The following is a 19269-nucleotide window of genomic DNA, read 5'->3' as shown; positions in this document are numbered from 1 at the left end:
GACCCCTGGCACGTCCTGGAGGGAGGAAACGGCCTGACTGTAGGCCTGGCTGTGGGATCTGAGTCACCCAGTTAGATGCGTAAGTTCATAGACTTCTTGTGTTTGGACTCAGATTTGACTATGGAAATGAACATTAAAAAAAAAAAATCCATTCTGAAAGAGTTCTGATTCCAGAACTATTTGAAGTTCACATTGCACTGTGCAGTGCCCCATGGCTCGGCAATGACAGCACTGACGGCAATGATGGACATCAACGCCCTGGCCACGTGCTGGCCTGTGTGTGAGCGTTGTGCAGGCTTTGCGTGGCTAATCTGCACAGTTATACATCCATGACATAGGTGTTACTGCAACCCCATTTTACACATGGGGAACCTGGGGCTCGGGGCGTGAAGGGACCCAGCCACTATGTGGCTGACGGGAGGGGTCGCCACTGCGTCACCTGGTATCCCTAGGCAAGCCCACTCACAATCCCACCCCTTGCCAGAGATGCAATTTGAAATTTACCATCTGACTGAGAATTGTGCTTATTGACATCTCGTTTTTTAAAGTCAATACCTGTCATCACCACACTGCTCTGTCCCTAGGAGCTCTGGCTGACTTTCAGTAGAAACTGCACTTATGAACTCAAGGAGATGGGCATGGAGAGAAGGGCATCAACGGCCATGTATGAGCCTGTAAATCAGTGAGACTGGGTCATGCACCCACACCCGCACTGGGCTTTGCTTTTATTTTCCATAAACCCAGCAGGGCTGGACCAGGTGGTGGCCAAGGCCCCTCCTCTTGGGTCACTGGGGTCAAAGTGGAGCCCTTGCACCACATCCGTCAGAATCCCTGGAGGGAAGGAGTGTGTCAGCAATTAGATGCCTGGGCCTCCCTCAAAGTCCCTGAGACTGGGTCTCCAGGTGTGGGGCGGCCCTGCATGTTCAGCAGAAAGCCAAGTGAGACGGATGTCCCCCAGATCTGAGAACCGCTGGACTGTAGTTTGATGGATATGCGACAGTCAGAGCAAGCCCCAGCCTCAACCCAGTGGCAGGGCATTTACTGACCGCTGTTAATGGCCAGAGGATTTACAGAGGGGATGCTGGACTCACTCTGACCCAGGGGACGCCGTGGTTCCTGTTTCCTAAATGAGCACGAGATGAGGGCTGGGATTTACTCATGGCATGGCACGGACCTGCTCTCCTTTACCCTGCAGAGCGGTGGTCCTGCTGCTGCTTCCAGCCGGCGGGATGCCTCTCCTCTGCCCCCTCCCCTCATCATAGTGCCCGCACCAACTTACTGCCGTCTCTTTACTTGTCCATCTCTCCCTGCAGGCTGTGAGCAGTCGGGTGGGAGGCGCTGTCCCCCGTGCCTAGCTCAGGACCTAAGTATGTGCTTACATGGACTTGTCGGTGTGGAGCCCACATCTCCTCAGCCCGCCTGGTGGCCGGCTGCCCTTCAGTGGACAGTTCCCGCACGCACCACCGGCATCTCACAAGCACCTGCGACCAGGTACCGGGGCTTCCTCCGGCCATGAAGGGGGCGGGGGGCTTGGCCAGCTCAGGGATGCCTGGGAAGGCTGGAGCGTTAACGCCTCCAGGACAGACCCTCAACCAATGTGGAAGGGGGCTGGTAGACAAATCCCCTATTTTCCTTGCCCCTTGCTGGCGTAACTGGAAGTTGAGTTCTGCACAATCTCTCAGGAGGTCCAGACCAGGGCTGGGCCTCAGTTGCCACGGAAACCCCTCATCATCACAGGCCTTACTGGCTTTTCTCCCATGTGGTAGGCTGCTCAGCGGCCCCCAAAGGTGTCCACGCCCTCCTCCCTGGAATGTGTGAAGATGTTCTGTTACACGGCAATCGGGACTTCATAGGCGTGATTAAGGTTCCTGATTTAAACTTGGAGATGATCCTGGATTATCTTGGTGGGTCTCAATCACCAGAGCCCATAAAAGCAGAGAAGCTTCCCCAGCTGGGGTCAGAGAGATGCAGCAGAAGAGATTCCAAGTGTAGGCAGGACTTAATGCTCCGAGATGCAGGGGCCACGTGCAAAGACCAGAGAGTGGCCGATGGGACGCCGGGAGGGCCAGCCGGTAGCCACAAGGAAATGGGACCTCCGTTCTACAAGGAACTGGATTCTGCCGACACCTGAAGAAGCATGGAAGCTTCCAGAGCCTCCGATGAGAGCCTGGCCAGCAACACCTTGATTTCGGCCTGTGAGGCCCAGAGAAACCGGCGGCGCCCGCCCGACTTCTGACCTCTGGATCCCTGAGATAACACAGCGTGTGATTGGCGGTGGGTCCATGTTATGGCAAACAGCCTTCGTCCTCATTCCCCTGCTCCCTCCCTGTGCTTCCTGGGCTCACCTGCCCCCCAGGTCCTTGGCTCAGGGTCTGCTTCTGGGGGAACCCTCAGCACGGATCAGAGAGGAGATGCCAGTTCAGGGCTGTGAAGACCTCTCAGACCTGGAAAGGAAGCTCCCGCCACACCTTGACTTCTGCCCTTGTGCCAGGTCCCTTGCAGGGGCCGTGTGTAGAAGGGAGAGCCAGACAGGGGCTCACGGGCTTCCACGCAGCGGGGGAGGCAGAGGAGACCCGGGTCCGCAGGCGAATGTGTGGGAGGTCGGCTGCCGAGAGTGTCAGTGTCACTTGCACTGAGTGTAAGGTCAGTGCCGAGAGACACGTGCAATGCACAGGGGCCGGGATGGCCCGCGTGGGGACCCGCAGACAGCAGTGAGGCCTCACCTCTGGTGCACAGCTCCGGAGGCTTCCTGAGCTCCACCCGCTACCTCGGCCCCTGACGAAGGATCACCGAGTTCCTGCTTTTTCCGCAGCTTGAAATGTTCCATTCTCTCACCTAGAGCATTTAACATACACACAACGGTCAGGGTGCATGTCTGAAGGACTGACACTGCCAGGTCTGGCCCGGGCGCTGAGGTGCAGGGATCAGCAGGTCACACGTGCTCTCGGGTGTGCCTCCACCAGCGCCACAGTTCACCCTGGGAAGGACTTCGTGTGCATGAGGATGGTGCAGCTTCCGTCACACCCTGCGAACCCGGGAGGGCAGCACCCCGGCTCTCCCTGCAACTGCTCAGGCCCGGCTTTCTTGTCAGTATCAGGAGAAAGGGGAGCCGAATAGGAAAGAGTTAACGCTAAAGGGCCACCACAAATGCATAAAAATCACACCAGGAAGGAAAAACCATTCAAACCCCATTCAGAGCTGCAGGGGTGCAGTTAGCCTTACAGACATGGGTGCTGAACTGGGTGCTTTCCAAGGAGCCGGGAGGTTTAGCCTCTGAGTCCGAGGTGCACTGGTCTGCATATCAGAACCTGCTTATTCTTTTTTTTTTTTAAATTTAAAACAATGGTATATTTTGAAACAGATGATGAAGCCTAAAATTATTTTCTACTGGATTCTTACTACCACCTGAATTAACTGCCTATTTATTAGACCGTAGTTATAATGAGAGGATGTATGAAGGGGGAGCCCAACCGTAGCCCTGCAGATGCAGAAACCGAGGCCCAGAGAGGGGATGTGAGCACCCTGGTCCCTGAACGTTCTGCAGAGGCGATCAGTCTCATGTCTCCTGCTGAAGGAGACCAACCCTTACTTTGGAAAAACATCAGGAGGGGTCTGTAGCCAGCTGGTAGATTTCTGGGCGTGTCCCAGATTTTATCTGAATGTAGGGCTCAAATTCCCCAGGGCGAGGGGAAGAGAAACGTGGCAGCTGAGCTTATTGAGAAACATAATATTCACAGGAGACCTGCCCCCAGGACCCTGCCCATCCTTCGTCTAGGGATCTTGGACCGTCCAGGAAGCATCCGTCGGAGAACATGGGATTCTGCTTTGTTCTGAAGCCCTGGATGCAGGGAGGGATGGTACAAGAACAGGCCTTAAGGAACTGGATTTTGTCTGTTACTACATCGCGTGCTTGCTGGCCTTGGGGATCTTGTCCATTCCATCCCCTGGGTGGCCTCTTACAAGAGTCCACAGGGGAAAACTGTCTGGGCCTCAGGCACATTTATGAGCCACTAGCCTTTTCTTTTTTTTTTTTTTTTTTTTTCCGGTACGCGGGCCTCTCACTGTTGCGGCCTCCCCCGTTGCGGAGCACAGGCGCAGGCTCAGCGGCCACAGCTCATGGGCCCAGCCGCTCTGCGGCATGTGGGATCTTCCCGGACCGGGACACGAACCCGTGTCCCTTGCATCAGCAGGCGGACTCTGAACCACCGCGCCACCAGGGAAGCCCCCACTAGCCTTTTCTTATGGACACTGTGACAGCTTTACTTGAGGAAATTTCTATCTCTTTGGCCACCAGGACGTCCAGAGCCAAACCCATGTCACCTCTAAGTAGGGATCTGATGACAAACGTCCCAGATGATGGCGTAGCCCCAACTCCACCTCACTGTCCTGTCCTTGTTCTGATTAGCCTACTTTAAAAAAAAAATCCTACTGTACTGTATGGATATATTTCTTTAAGTGCTTTTTCAAAAGCCTTTTGGGGACAGAGCAGGAGATAAATAAATACATAAAACATTTAAAAAGTTAAATCTCCCAAAATAAAATTTGAAAGACCTGACATCTTGCCCTGTCCCCAGCTAAGAGCATGTTTGGCTCGTGGTTGGCAGGGCTTCCCGGTGGAAGGAAGGGCGCTATACCCTGTAGGGTCTTCAGGTGATGCCGCTTTCTTTCCTCGTGGTCCTGCATGGCCCTCCTGATCTGCTGGTAATACGCGTGCACGAGCCGGCCGACACCAGCGCTGGTCACGTAGACGCTTTCCACAGCCGCCTCCATCAGTGTTCTCTGTGGGCAGGAGGGACAAGTCTCGGCAGAGGGCACACTCGGAGCCAGCCATGGCCGACATGGTCCTGGCTCCCATCTTCCACCCACTGCCAACCTTGGCTGGTCAGGAGCAGGCAGACAGTGCGTGGCTGGTTTAAACCAGTTTCGATAACCTTATTTTCCTTTGTCAGGGATGGTCTGAGACTCACTGTATGACCCAGTTCTGGTCAATGAGATGAAATATTAGGGAAAGTCTGCTGAGGGCCAACCCTTTCCAAACATTAAGGCAAAGCCTTGGTGGGGGTGAAAGACTTTGCTGTTTCCCTCTTCCTGCCTAGAATGCAAACTTGATGTCTGGAGTGGCAGTGGCCATTTTGAGACTATGAGGCAACCAACCAACACCAAGAATGATGGATCAGAAAGAGAGAGTCTGGTCCTTGGTCCTATCACAGAGCCTCTGTGCCAGCCTGGAACCACCTACTTCCACATTTCTTGTTATGTGAGATCAGTAACTTCTATTTATTTTTGTCCCTTGCAGTTACATGCATTCCTCAATGATATACTTTCAGACCCAAAGCAGAACAGAAAGGAAATGCTGAGATGTCCCATCATCAGGGACATGTTGGTTGTGCACTGGCAAAACCACCGTCTTTTACTTCGTAAGATAATGGGCAAAAGTCAGGTTCCAGAGCCCCCATTTCAGCATTTATTGAATGGTTCCAAGCTTTGGGCAAGAAAAAAAATACCCATTTATTATTGTTGAGTGATTGGTTATGTTCCAAGGCTTAAGAAATGTTCCCTGATTTGCAGGTGTGGACGGAAGCTGTGGAGGTGAGGAGGGTTGCAGCTCAGGGTGCAGAGCAGGTGAGAGCCCACCTTCGCACTCCCGGGCCCTGCTCCTCCCTTACTGTGGCCGGTTCTCTCTCCCTCTCTGTCAGACATCTACATCTGATTCCACCCCCCACGAGGACTCTGGGCTCTGGCCTTGCACTTCCGGTCAGGAGCTCCCACTGACGGCCAGTGGCCTTCCTTGAATTTCATTTAGCACATGGAAGGCAGAAGACAGGAAGTCCCTCTTCTCCCCTCTCAAGTCAGCAAACCCACCTGCACATCACGCCTTCTGTCCGTCTGTCTTCCTGCCACAGGGAAGTGTTGTCTACCCCCTCTGCATCCCACCCCTCCCCCCACTCCAGGGCCTCCACCATTCTCTCCTCCTCGTTAGTTTTTCCAGCTGGTGTACCATTCGAATCAGCAAACACATTTGCTTGAGTAGCTCCGACTTTTCAGCCCTCTCTCGATCCCCCTCAGGCACTGCCTGTTGTCTCAGTTTCTGCATAACTTCTCAAGGGTTAGCGTGTCCTCTCCCAGTAGATCGTAAGCTCCTTGAAGGCAGGAATGCTGCCACCTGGCTACTCTCTATCCCAGCACCTGCCGCAGGGCCTGGGGCCAAGGAGCCCTGTGAAATGAACATCCTTCCAGATACTGAGCCCATGTTCTTTCTGGTGCGTGTGTGTACTGGGGGCGGGGAGGGGTGTTCATCATCATCTAATTCTGAATCAGAGTTCCTTGGGGAAAGTGAGGACAAAATATGCCAAACTCATACTTCATTCTGTTTTCCTGTAACGACCGTTGATTAGGTCAGAGTTATAGAATTTTAGGGGAAGGAAGAGACCCGTCCAGCATCGCTAGCCCTGACGTCTGGATCATGTGGGGCAGACGTGAGAGATTTAGAACGACAAGGGGTGTCTCAGAAATGTGGGTCCAACCTCTTTACTGTGCAGATGTGTGACTTTACGTAAATGAAAGGACTCGTGGAAGGTGCCCGCAAGCGTCCTGGCATATCCTGATGTGCGTCTGCTGCCAGCCGCAGATCTGCGCCACCTCCCGTGGGTGCCGGCCACGGACTCTCTCTGCCGTGGTCTGCAATACACGGGGTGCCTTGCCTTTTCTTATGGCTCGAGTGAGGAGGCAGCCAAGGGGTCGGTCATGCAGGGCAAGGCCACCTCCGGTCCCAGCCACTCACGGAGGCTGGGAGGCTTTAAACATGTCTTTTGCCCAACGATAAGCCTCAGTCTTCCCACCCGAATGATGGAAAGAAAAATCATCCTTTCCGTGCAAGGGCTGTGGTGAGAGCCCAGTGAGACGAGCAGGCAAAGCCCTCCTGCAGACGTCGGAGGGCGACGCTCACGTCACTCCTTACTACGGCTATTTCCACACCTGGGGTTTGTCATCACCGTCAGTACAAGGAGTAAACCACTGCTTACTCAAGTCAGACTGATTTTAGCTGCATTGCTCAGCTGTCAGGGCCAAGGCCACCAACCCTCAGGTCTCCGCAGAGGCGGCCAGAGGCAGGGAGTGGCCATGTCTCTCCCCGGGAGAGGGGCTTCGGTTCGAATCCTGCGTCAGCCACTGACTGGCTGGGCGGGGCGGCTCTGAGTGAAACCACGTCCCTCTCGGAGCTGCTGCAAGGACCGAGCCAGGGCTCAGAGAGGTGCGACACGGGGCCAGGCAGCAGGCACAAGTCCTCACTGCTCCGCGGGGGAGGCCTTCCCTCTTACGGGTGAGGAAAAGGAGGCTCAGGGAGCCAGGTCAGCCCCGCGAGGCCAGAAGCCCCTGGGCAGCCCCCGGCTGCTGCTCTGCCCAAATCCTGCCTCTTGTCCGCCCCGCCCCCCACCCCAGCCCAAAGTCTCCTGTGCCTCGGGCTCCCTGGGGCCGGGGTGGCCTCGCACCTTGAAGTCATCCCTGTCCTTGGCCCGGCTTTTGGAGGCCATGTTCCGCGCGTGGCCCAGCAGCGTCTGCCCGATGGCCCGCTCTGTGTGCTGCTGTAGGAGCTGCCCGACTTCCTGGGCCTCGGCCAGGAGCTGCTGCCGAAGCTGCAGCCGTGTCTGCTGCGTCTCCTCCTCCAGCCGGCCAGCCTCCTCCAGGACGCGCGCCTCCTGAAAAGGACGGGCGGGGAGAGGTTGGAGCCCCACTGCTGCCCTGCACGGATGCTCCGGTCAGGGCCAGGACCAGGATGTACGGTCGGCCCTGCCCGGGGTCCCAGGAAGGTTGGAGAAGGAATGGAGAAGGGGTGGAAAGTGGGGACCTCTATACGCACTTGACGGGCCTGGGTATATTGAAGATCCCCCAAGGCATTTATTGAGCACCAACCACGTGCCCAGTGCCATGTGGCTTCATATACAAGCACTTCCTCATTCATCCCAAACACCGCGAGGCCTGAACACTAGCAGCGATGAGGGCACAGAGGCTCAGAGAGACTAAGTAACTTTCTATAAGTCCCCCAGCAGAGCGGGTTCTAAAGTCACGTCTGAGTCCGCGAGTCGTCTGGGACATCATGGAGGCCAACACAAGGCCTATGGGGATTCCTTTCCCTGAAGGAATAAGAGCTGGAGAAGGAGGTGGGGGAATCAGAGGTAGGGCAGTAAGTCCTGCCTGCTTCCCACCAAGCCCTCCTGGGCCCAGCAAAAGAAACTGTGAGCTTGTCCCTCGCGAAGGGGTCAGAAAACGTCAGCTGCTCCTATAGCTCAGTGGCTACAGGAGACCTGGAGTCAGCTTGTTTGGGTTTAAATCCCAGTCCCACAATTTACAAAGTCTTTCTTTTGATTTGTTAAAACCTTAACACAGACTACAGAGCCCTTTTCTCCCAACGCCCGGTAACGACTGTACCTATCCGTGCTCTGATTTCACGTGCGTTTTCAGTATAATTATAATGTGCACCAGAAACTTTGGGCACACTGGGTGCCCCAGTACAGGGGGGGCTGCCATCGTCCTGACCCCGCAACGATGCTGCGGCAGGATTGGGGTTTTGGCTAAACCGGGCTGGAACCTGGACGCTGAGGAAGCGGCTCCTGCCTGCGGGGCGGGGGGCTGGCGCACAGTCTTACCAAGGCTCTGAGCAGCTGCCGCTGGTGCTCGTCCAGACACTGGGAGGAGTCCTGCTCCAGGGCGTGCTGTTCGCGCAACTCCTGGAGAAGGCTCTTCTTCCCTGACAGCCTCATCTGGGTCAGGGTGGTGACGGCGCTGCTGCGGAGAGCCAGCCTCCGGAGAGCTGAGCGTAAGAGCAGGTCATGCCCTTGCAGGATGCACTGCGTGGACCTTTGGAGAAAGCGGGGGCCGGGCTGAGGGGTCAATATTATCGGCTCCACTGAGTGTGACTGGTTAATGTTATGTGACAGCTTGACTGGGCCATGGGGTGCCTGGACATGTGATCAAACATCATTCTGAGAACTTCTGTGAGGGTGTTTCTGTATGAGGTTAACATTTGAATTGGTAGACTGTGTAAAGCAGACTGTCCTCCCTAATGTGGGTGGGCCTCATCCAATCAGTTGAAGGTCTGAAGAGAGGAAAAGGCTGACTTACCCATGAGTAAGAGGGAACTCCTCCTGCCTGAAGGCCTTGAGTGGGATATAGGTTTCTCGTTTTGGACTCAAACTGAAACACTGGCTTTTCCTGGGTCTTGAGACTGCTGCCTTCAGACTGGCTCTTACACCATTAGCCCTCCTGGTTCTTAGGCCTTTGGACTTGGGACTGAAACTACATATTGGTTCTCCTGAGTCCCCAGGTTGTCAGCTGCAGATCTTGGGACATCTCAGCTTCTCTCTGTATATCTATATCTATATCTATAGGTTCTGTTTCTCTGGAGAATCCTAGTACACTGACCCACCAAGAAATGCCCCCAATAGTCATGCCCCACAGGGAGCCTTTACAGAGGTCGTAGGTTGGAATTATCCCATCCCCTGCTGCCCATCCTCTTAGACGTGGTGCTGACCTGGGTTATATTCAGCCAACTGTTCTTTTACTAATCTTTTTAACTTTATCACGTTCTGCCCCAAGTTTCAGGTGCATATATGCAGCTGCCTTCAGTACATATCCACTCAAATTTCTTACATAGCTCTCAAAATTAACACATCCAAAACTGAAATGATGAGCTATTTTTGAGTTCCTATCCCAATGAGTCAAGTAGAAAACCTCGGTCTACCCAGCAGGCTTGACATTTGGCTTTATAACTTGAGGTATTTTCTGACAGCCTGAGAAGCTGAACAAGGCACTGTCAGTCAGTTTACCAAGGAGAAGAGACCTGGCAAACACTCCAGGCTTCCAGCCGGGGGCCCTCATCCTAAGAATAAGGAATCATCCCTTGTAAAGACCTAATTTTGGATCAGCTAAATTCACCAATGGAGTGGTTGATTTGTCACTTTCTGAAATCCCTGCTAGAAGTAAGATAAATCCTCTCTGGAGGAAGATCCCATCATTCAAAGTCTCAAATTATCTCTACAATTTTTAATAACACTGTCCAGCATTCAGTAAAAATAACCAGACTTGCAAACAGATAAGAAGTGACCAAAAATAACAAGAAAAAATGGATAATAGAAACATACCCACAAGATATTGGACATTAGAATAATCAGCTATGATGAACATGTTTAGGAAATTAAATGATAAGATGAACTTTAGCAGATAACTGGAAACTATGACAAAAATAAAATGGAAATTTTAGAACTGAAAACATAGTAACCAACATTAAGAATTCAGTACATGGGTTTAACAGCAGATAAGACACAGCTGAAGAGAGCATGAACTGGAAGATAGTTCAAAATAAGTATCTAGACTGAACCACAGGGAACAAAAATACAGAATAGCTTCTAAGAGGCAAAGGACATAAGGTGAAAATAATCTAATAAACGTGTAACTGCAGCCCCAGGAAGAATAGGGACAGAATAGACAGAAGGAATATTTAAAGAGATAGAGGCTCAGAATTTTCAAAAACTGATGGAATATAGCAAATCACAGGTTCAAGAAGCACTACAGATTTATTTAAAACAAGCAAACAAGAGATTCACAAAAAACCACATCCATGTTTAGGCATATTATAATAAACTGATGAAAACCAAAGAACAAAAGAAAATCTTAAAAGCAACCAGAAACAATTGAAATCAGAAGACAAAATATTACCTTCAAAAGTATTTAAAAAAAAACAACCAAACTAGGATTCTATACCCAATGAAAACATTCCTCAAAAATGAAGATGAGATACACATTTTCAGACAAACAAAACCTAAGAGAATTTGTCACCAGCACATCTAAAATAATGAGAACCTGCATGCCAAAGAAAATACTCCTAGATGGAAACTTAATGATACAGGAAACAATCAGAGCAACGGAAAGGGTAAATCTAAATGAATACTCACTGCAGAAACCAAAACTAGTATCTCATGGGGTTGAAAATATATAGACATGTAAAATATCCAGTAAGTCACGTACCCACATCAATTCTGACTCCGAGCTTTCATCCGCGGCACTCTGCTATCACTCTATTTCACATTTATATTCACAATGTGGTCTCAAGATCACACTGTAAGGGAGGCCGGGGTACGGTTAACCTTACGGATGAGGACTCTGAGGTTAGCACGGAGTATCACACAGGACACAGGCCCCCACCCTCCAGAAGGCTGTACTCACTCTTCACTGAGGCCGCCAAGTTGGCCCAAGACTCGGTGGATGATGCTGTCCTGGTCATCCCGCAGGTGTGTCTGCAGCACAGTGGACAGTGTGTGCTCCTCCATCCACACCTAAATGCCAGGACAGAGGGACAGGGGTCAACTCAAGTTCATTTCATCCATCATTGCTTTGTTGGATCATACCTTTAGTTTCTTATTTTTTTTAAATCCCTTTCTTAAGGGATTTTTTTAAAAAAATCCCTCCTCCATCCATACCTAAACCCCAGGACAGAGGGACAGGGGTCAACTCAAGTTCATTTCATCCATCATCGCTTTGTTGGATCATACCTTTAGTTTCTTATTTTTTAAAAATCCCTTTCTCCCTTGATTTAATTACATTTTTCTCTTATATTTTCGGCTAAAGTTTAAAAATGTTTCCTATTTGCATGTACATCTTAAGGCATTTAATACGTATTTTCTGTGGCATGAGGAAGGGATCTAATTTTCTTTGGATAAACTGATACTAATTGTCCTAGCACCATTTATTAGATAATTTATCTTTTTATGATGGGCCTGTCATGCCACCTTGTCTGATGTAGTTTCCATATATATATGAATTTCAGTCCAGGCTCCTTCTTTCATTCTGTGGATCTGTCTGCTTATTTCTATATAAATACCTCACTGCTTTAATTCCTGTAGTTTATAGGAAGACTTCATAGCTGCTAGGGCAAGTCTTCCATATTCTTTTGTACAAAACTGTTTTAACTATGGTTGGTTGCTTTTTTTTTTTTTTTTTTTTTTTTTTTTTGCGGTACGTGGGCCTCTCACTGTTGTGGCCTCTCCTGTTGCGGAGCACAGGCTCCGGACATGCAGGCTCAGCGGCCATGGCCCACGGGCCCAGCCACTCCGTGGCATGTGGGATCTTCCCGGACCGGGGCATGAATCCACGTCCCCTGCATCGGCAGGTGGACTCTCAACCACTGCGCCACCAGGGAAGCCCTGGTTGCTTTTCTTTACATATGAATTTTAGGATCAGTTTATCAAGTTTGGGAAAACAGCTTTTTTTAGATTTTCTTCTAATTGGATTGAATTTACAGATTAATTTGTAGAGAATCACTGTTTTTCCAAAATTGAGTTGTCCTATCCAAAAACAAGGCCTTTCTCTCAATTCTTGCTTTATCCTTTCAACAACATTTTATAAACTTCTCTGTTAAGCTCTTATAAACATTGGTCAGATTTATTTTTAGGCACCCTGTAGCTTTGATACTGAAGGGGATCTTTTAGGCTCCCTGTAGCTTTTATTCTGAAGAGGATCTTTATGTTATCACTGTTCTCCTCTACTGCTTTGAAAGTTACCTATTCTGTTTCTATTTCTTCAGTGGTTTAAAATTTTTAATGTACATTCCCATCTCCAGAAATCTTAAGTTAACCAACATTTCTTTTACCTTAGAATTCATGACAGTCAGCACTTCTGAAAATTTCTTATCTGTTATCACTTTGAATGTTATCTCTCCTTCATTCTCTCCTTCTAGGATTCTTAGAAGACTAAGGAAGTCCCTCCAGGACTTTCTCATTCTGTTCCCATGTCTCCTAACCTCTCATATCTTCCATCTCTTTAGCTCTCTGTGTCATATCCTGGACCACTTTCTCACCTTTCTCTCCTAGTTTACACACCGTGTCTTCAACCATAATTTGATCTGCTGTTTAACTCATCCATTAAATTTCTGTTTTCATGACTGTAATTTTCATTCATAAACTACGTGGTTTTTCATCTGTCATCTTTTTACATCATGTCTTGTCTTTATGCTAGTAATTCCTCCTGTTGTTGTTTTATTGTTTTAAACATACTTCCTTTAGAAGCGCTCTCTAACAGTCCCTTCACCTGAATTCCTCAGTGCTCGTTGTGATCTAAACGTGGTGCTTACTGTACATGCTGGCTGTCACTTATGGTGGATTGTTGCTTGTGTGTTTTGTAATTTTGGATGTTAGCTCATCTTCAGTGTGGCTTTAGCTGTGAAAATCCTGTGAGGTCCAAGGCCACACAGCTTTTTGGTGGAGCAGAGGCTCAAATCTAAGTCTGTCTGTCCCCAAAGCTCAAATCTTTTCTAGCCACATCTGCTCCTCCCTGACTATCTCACATCACAGGGAGAAACATGCGCCTAGAAACATGCAGCTGGACTGTGTTACACCAAGGGCTCAATCACTAAGGTGAGACTCTTACTTTCCCACACATGTAGCTCTTTTCTGGAGATGGCCATGCTGTATGCAGAACAGGGACAAAGCACAGAGTCCGGGTGTGAGTAAGCAGCCTAGACTTCAGTTCTCTGGGCCTTGAGATTCATAGCTCATACTTAATCTCACAAAATCACACTGTGTGACTCAGAACTTTTCCTTTAAGTCAGTCTCTGACTCCTCTTGTGAGGGGTCTACAATAACCTGTCAAAGTGCTTGGGAAACCAGAACATTCTAGAAAATTCTACACAGTGTAGATTCTCTAAAAGGTAAATTAACATCGTCACTAAGAACATGGGGGTCTTTGGTATGCGTTTTGAGAAGGCAGATAAAACTAGCAATGGGATCCAAGGCCGATCAAGAGGACGGAGATCATAGGATCAGATGGCGCCTGCAATGGTCACACCACCCTCTTCAACGTTATCGAACGCAGGTTCGTGAATGTTTAAATTCCGACGCAAAAAGCTGCTTCCGTGGGCTAGAGCGCTGACCCTGTTCATTGCTACCAGGTTATTCTGTGGTTTCCCATATGTTTACTCTTTGTTTCAAATTTTCATTTACTAAGGAGATGAAGGGAAAAGGACCAACAGGCAGTGCATGCCCGGTACATGCTCCTATAAAAGCGGTGGGTTTAGAGGTAGGGCCGGTGGAAAAGTCAACACCTAAGGCGGACACTGGAGTGCTGGGAGGAGGGAGGCACTGCAGTTTTAAAAGCATAGTCAGAGGAGGCCTCAAGGTGAAGGTGGCTTCAGGATAAAGACCTGAAGCAGGACGAGTGAGGCAGGAGCGCCCAGGGAGCTGGAGGGACACAAGGATGCCGGGGAGGCTGGAATGGGGTCAGAGGGGGAGACAGGGAGGGGGTCAGAGGGTAACCAGGTCCTGACAGGCAGGGCTGTGTAGGGCATGGTGAGGACTCTGGCTTTTCCGCTGCATAAAATGAGAAGGGGGTTTAGAGCTGAGAAATGACACGATGCGACACAGTGTCTTTTATCAAATCTAATGTGCCAGTAATTATGAGATGCAGTTATCTGAGGTACCACACAGAGAGAAAAATCACTGCTAATTACATTAAGATGCACCTCAATTTCAGAGATGTTAACATGGTATTAAAATCTGCATCTTAAAAATGAGTGGTGGCTTCCCTGGTGGCGCAGTGGTTGAGAGTCCGCCTGCCGATGCAGGGGACACGGGTTCATGCCCCGGTCCGGGAGGTTCCCGCATGCAGCAGAGCGGCTGGGCCCGTGAGCCATGGCCGCTGAGCCTGCGCGTCCGGAGCCTGTGCTCCGCAACGGGAGAGGCCACAGCAGTCAGAGGCCCGCGTACCACAAAAAAAAAAAAAAAGAGTGGTATATGATATGCTCCCTCTGGAGCAGTGACTGGCCAAGATGGCAGAATAGGAAGACCCTGAGCTCACCTCCTCCCATGGCACATCAAAATGACTATTTACAGAGCAGCTATTGATGAGAAAGACCTGAAGACTAGCAGAAAAAAAATTACAACTAGAGGTATAAAGAAGGGACCACAAGGAGATGGGTAGGAGGGACAGAGTCACGGTAAAGTCAAGTTCCATAATTCCAGGTGGGTGACCCACAAACAGTAGAATAATTCCAACTGCAGTGGTTCTCCCCAAGGAGTAAGGGGTCCGAGGCCCATCAGGCTCCCCAGCCCAGGGGTCCTGCATTGGGAAGATGAACCCCCAGAGCATTTGGTTTTGAAGGTCAGTGGGGCTTATGTTTTCGGGAGAGCCAAAGGACCATGGGAAATAGAGAGCCATCCTTAAAGGGTGCGCACAAAATCTCACAAGGTCCAGGACCCAGGGCAGAAGCAGTAATTTGAAAGAAGGCTGGGTCAGACCCACCTGCTGATCTTGGAGAGCCTCCCAGAGAGGCAGGAGGCAATTGGCGCTCCCCCTGGGGGCACAGATGCCGGCAGCAGCCACTTCGGGGAGCTCATTCTACCACAAGGACACTGGTGCTGGTAAGCGCCCTTTCGGAAGCCTCTCTCTGGTTCATGAGCGCAGGGATCCAGCCTACCCACCAGCCTGTCGGCACCAGTACTGGGACACCTCAAGCCAAGCTGCTAACCAGGCAGGGACACAGCCCTACCCACCAGTAGGCCAACGGCCTTAGGACCCCTGAGAGCCTCCAGCTGGCCCAGGACCCTACCCTGCCCACCAGTGGTCCAACACCAACTCTAGGACCCCCAGGACCCTGCAGCCAGAGGTCCCGGGACCTGGCTCCGCCCACCGGTGGGCCAGCACTAGCCCCAAGACAAGACTCACCTTCCAGTGGTCTTAGTAAGATTGTTTTGGATATGTCTCCTCAGGCAAGGGAAACAAAAGCAAAAATAAACAAACGGGACTAAATCAAACTGAAAAGATTTTGCACAGTGAAGGAAACTATCAACAAAACGGAAAGGCTGCCTATTGAACGGGAGAAGATATTTGCAAATGATGTATCCTCTAAGGGGTTCATATCCAAAATATACAAAGAACTCATACAACTCAACATCAAAAACACAAACAACCCAATTAAAAGTTGGGCAGAGGATCTGAATAGACGTTTTCCCAAAGAAGACATACAGATGGCCAACAGGCACATGAAAAGATGCTCAACATCACCAGTCGTCAGGGAAATGCAAATCAAAACCACAATAAGGTATCATCTTATGTCTGTCAGAATGCTATTATCAAAAAGACAACAAATAAGTTTTGACGAGGATGTGAAGAAAAGGGAACCCTTATATACTGTTGGTGGGAATGTAAATTGGTGCAGCCAATATGGAAGACAGTATGGAAATTCCTCAAAATATTAAAAACAGAACTACCATATAAGGCAGCAATACCACTCCTGGGTGTTTATTCGAAGAAAATTAAAACACTAATTAGAAAAGATATCCACACCTCTATGTTCATTGCAGAATTATTTACAATAGTCAAGATATGGGAGCAAACTCGTGCCCGTTGATAGATGAATGGATAAAGAAGATGTGGTATATACAATGGAATACTACCCAGCCATAAAAAAGAATGAAATCTTGCCATTTGTGACAATATGGACAGACCTAGAGGCTATTATGCTAAGTGAAGTAAGTCAGACAGAGAAACACAAATACTGTATGATTTCACTTCTATGTGGATTTTTAAAAACAAATGAACAAACGTAACAAAAGAGAGAGACACAGAGAACAAACAGGTGCTTGCCAGAGGGGAGGGGGGAGGGGTGAGGAGAGAAATAGGTGAGGGAGGTTAAGAGACACAAACTTCAGTTACAAAATAAATGAGTCAGGGGTATGAATTGTGGGTAATACAGTCAATAATTATTTAATATCTTTGTATGGTGACATGTCATAACTAGACATATCATGGTGATAATTTTGAAATGTATAGACACATTGAATCACTGTGTTGTGTAACAGGAACGAACGTAGTGTTGAGGTCATTTATATTTCAAAAACAAACAAGAAACAAACAAACCCATAGAAAAAGAGATCAGATTTGTGGTTACCGGAGAAGGAGGAGGAGGAATTGGATAAAAATAGTCAAAAGGTATAAACTTCCACTTGTAAGATAAATAAGTACCAGGGATGTAATGTACAACATGGCAAGTATAATGAACACTGCTCTATGTTCTGTATGAAAATTGCTAAGAGAGTAAATCCTCACACCACAAGGAAAAAATATTTTTTTCTATTTCTTTGAATTTGTATCTATAGGAGATGATGGGTGTTCACTAAACCTACTGTGGTCATCATTTCATCATGTATGGAAGTCAAATCATTATGCTGTACACCTTAAACTTACACAGAGCTATAATGTCAATTACATCTCGGTAAAAATGGAAGAGAAAAAAATGTTTTTAATAAAATGGAAGAGAAAAAAATTTTTTTAATAAAATGGAAGAGAAAAAAAAGTTTTAAGTGAAAGTATCACTCTGGTTGGAGGTTGAGAATAGACCACAAGGGGCCGTAGATTCAGGGAGACCAGAGGGCTTGCTCTCAGCAGACTGGGGAGAAGCCCACAAACCTGCATTAGAACGGATCACATTTTGAGAACCACCATTCTACAACCTGTTCCAATTGTGTGACTGACAAACTCCACAACATTTAACAACTTCTCTGAGTAACAGGATATGAAATCACCAAGGCCTTTTGGATAGAAAATAAGTGGAAAATGCATTTCATAGTCTGGGTGTGTGTTAGATTTTCCAGGAATAGTTTTGTTGGCCTTTTCATCTCATGACTAAATATTCATCTTGACCACAGAAAGTTCATCTCATTTTTGTCATCAACAAGGAAATATGGCAAGTGAGAGAGAATCTGGATCTCTAAATGTGGTAATTTAAGGCAATTAAACAATCAATCAGTAAATTAATTTCGACATCCAATCTTTGAGAAAACAGACTTGGGTCATACTTATTTAATCAGTTGATGAGGTCATTAACTTCTGCTTGCTTCTTGCATGCAGAACTCCTCTTGAAATACTTCTGCACAAGCAAAGGAATACTCACACGCATGTATATGCCCACAAAGTAAATAAATAAAAAATAAAAACCAGAAGCGATGCATTGTCTGACATCTGCGTAAAGTAACTTAAGACTCGTAACTAGAGGTTTTTAGATGAATCATGGCTGTTTGCCTAATAATTTATCAGAAATGAAGTTCTAGATTTTTTCAGTGTCAGTCATTAAGGGGCTGGACATTAAACAATTGAACAGATACTGCGTGAAGGGTCTTAACCTGCATTATCTCGTGGCAACCCTGTTGGGTATTTTGATCCCTATTTTTCATATGAAAGCTGAGGTTCAGAGAAATTTAGTGAGCTGTGCAAAAGCAGAGTTGTGGGAAATCTGCCAGGTGACCGGCAAGAGTCACCCAGCCCATTAAAGGGGTTGCTCTGGTTCAAACCCAGGCATTCAGCTTCCAACATTAGACGCCTGTCTTCAGACCACAACTGTCTCTACAAGGCCTGATCCCCATTTGGGAGCCAACATCAGAGGCACATCAGACTTATCTGGTGATCTTTCCAAACTGCTGAGGCCCAGGTTTCTCCCCTCTTTCCCCAGAGATGGTAAATTATATGGTCTGGGGCCCAGGATTGGTTAAGAATCAGAGGAATTCAGCTTCATTTACCCTTGGTGACCCTGTGATAATTTCCAAAGCTGCACTATTGTTGCTGGAAATGCAGCCAAGTTTTCCTGAGCATTTGCTACATCCCAGCTACTGGGCTTTGATTAAGGAAGTGAAATATGAAAAGCAGGGTTGCTGTCCTCCAGGAGCCTACAGCCATATTGAGGAGACTGCAAGGTACCAGTGACAGGACAACACAATGCAGCTGACGGCGGATTGAAATTAATTAGAAGGAGGTCTAATAAATTGGACAGGCAGGAAACTAGGCCCTATGCTCGTCCCTGGCTGGAAATGGCCCCATGATGCTTCCCTTTATTTACTGGTATTTTGGACAGCTCCCGTTAGTTGCTTTAGAAAACCTCTGTTGGTTGCATCAGTTGAGCGCTCTTTTGTACCTAACTGAACACTTAATGTAAAAAGACAGGGTGTTTCTCATAACAAGCACCTTGGGGTAGGCAGTCCAGGGCTGAGACAGTCCGCCTTTCTGCCCCACCCTCCTGAATCCTGTCTCTAAGTCAAAGGAAGGCCAGCATACCTCCAGTCCTCCTGTACCTGCTCTGGGCACAAAGAACAGGGAACACTGAAGAGGAGGATGTCTCCTAGCAACACCTGGCCTCTGTATTAGGGAACAGAAGCCTTGTGCAGGTACCATACCTTCTCTCATAGGCTAGAACTGCACGCGGCCACTTCTAGATGCTGGGATATTGAGCATGTT

General features: G+C 48.6%; 1 protein-coding gene across 5 annotated transcripts in view; it reads right to left on the bottom strand.

The window, feature by feature from the left end:
• The window catches only part of EVC (EvC ciliary complex subunit 1), a 313725-nt gene that overhangs the window by 236524 nt on the left and 57932 nt on the right, over positions 1 to 19269 (bottom strand). For all 5 annotated transcript variants that reach the window (XR_009540394.1, XM_060148527.1, XM_060148528.1 and 2 more), the window contains 5 exons: positions 11218 to 11327; positions 8643 to 8853; positions 7488 to 7694; positions 4635 to 4779; positions 2724 to 2835 (listed from right to left, as the gene is read on the bottom strand). Coding sequence is in view for 4 of the 5 variants with exons in the window: in XM_060148527.1 (XP_060004510.1) it covers positions 2724 to 2835; positions 4635 to 4779; positions 7488 to 7694; positions 8643 to 8853; positions 11218 to 11327 (785 nt within the window). In the remaining variant the exon portion in view is untranslated. The remainder of the gene's footprint in view (positions 1 to 2723; positions 2836 to 4634; positions 4780 to 7487; positions 7695 to 8642; positions 8854 to 11217; positions 11328 to 19269) is intronic.

This window comes from Lagenorhynchus albirostris, chromosome 4 (assembly GCF_949774975.1).
Source record: "Lagenorhynchus albirostris chromosome 4, mLagAlb1.1, whole genome shotgun sequence".
NCBI classification, from domain to species: domain Eukaryota; kingdom Metazoa; phylum Chordata; class Mammalia; order Artiodactyla; family Delphinidae; genus Lagenorhynchus; species Lagenorhynchus albirostris.
Note: the sequence above shows the minus strand (reverse complement) of the source record. Positions and strands in the feature narration are given on the sequence as shown.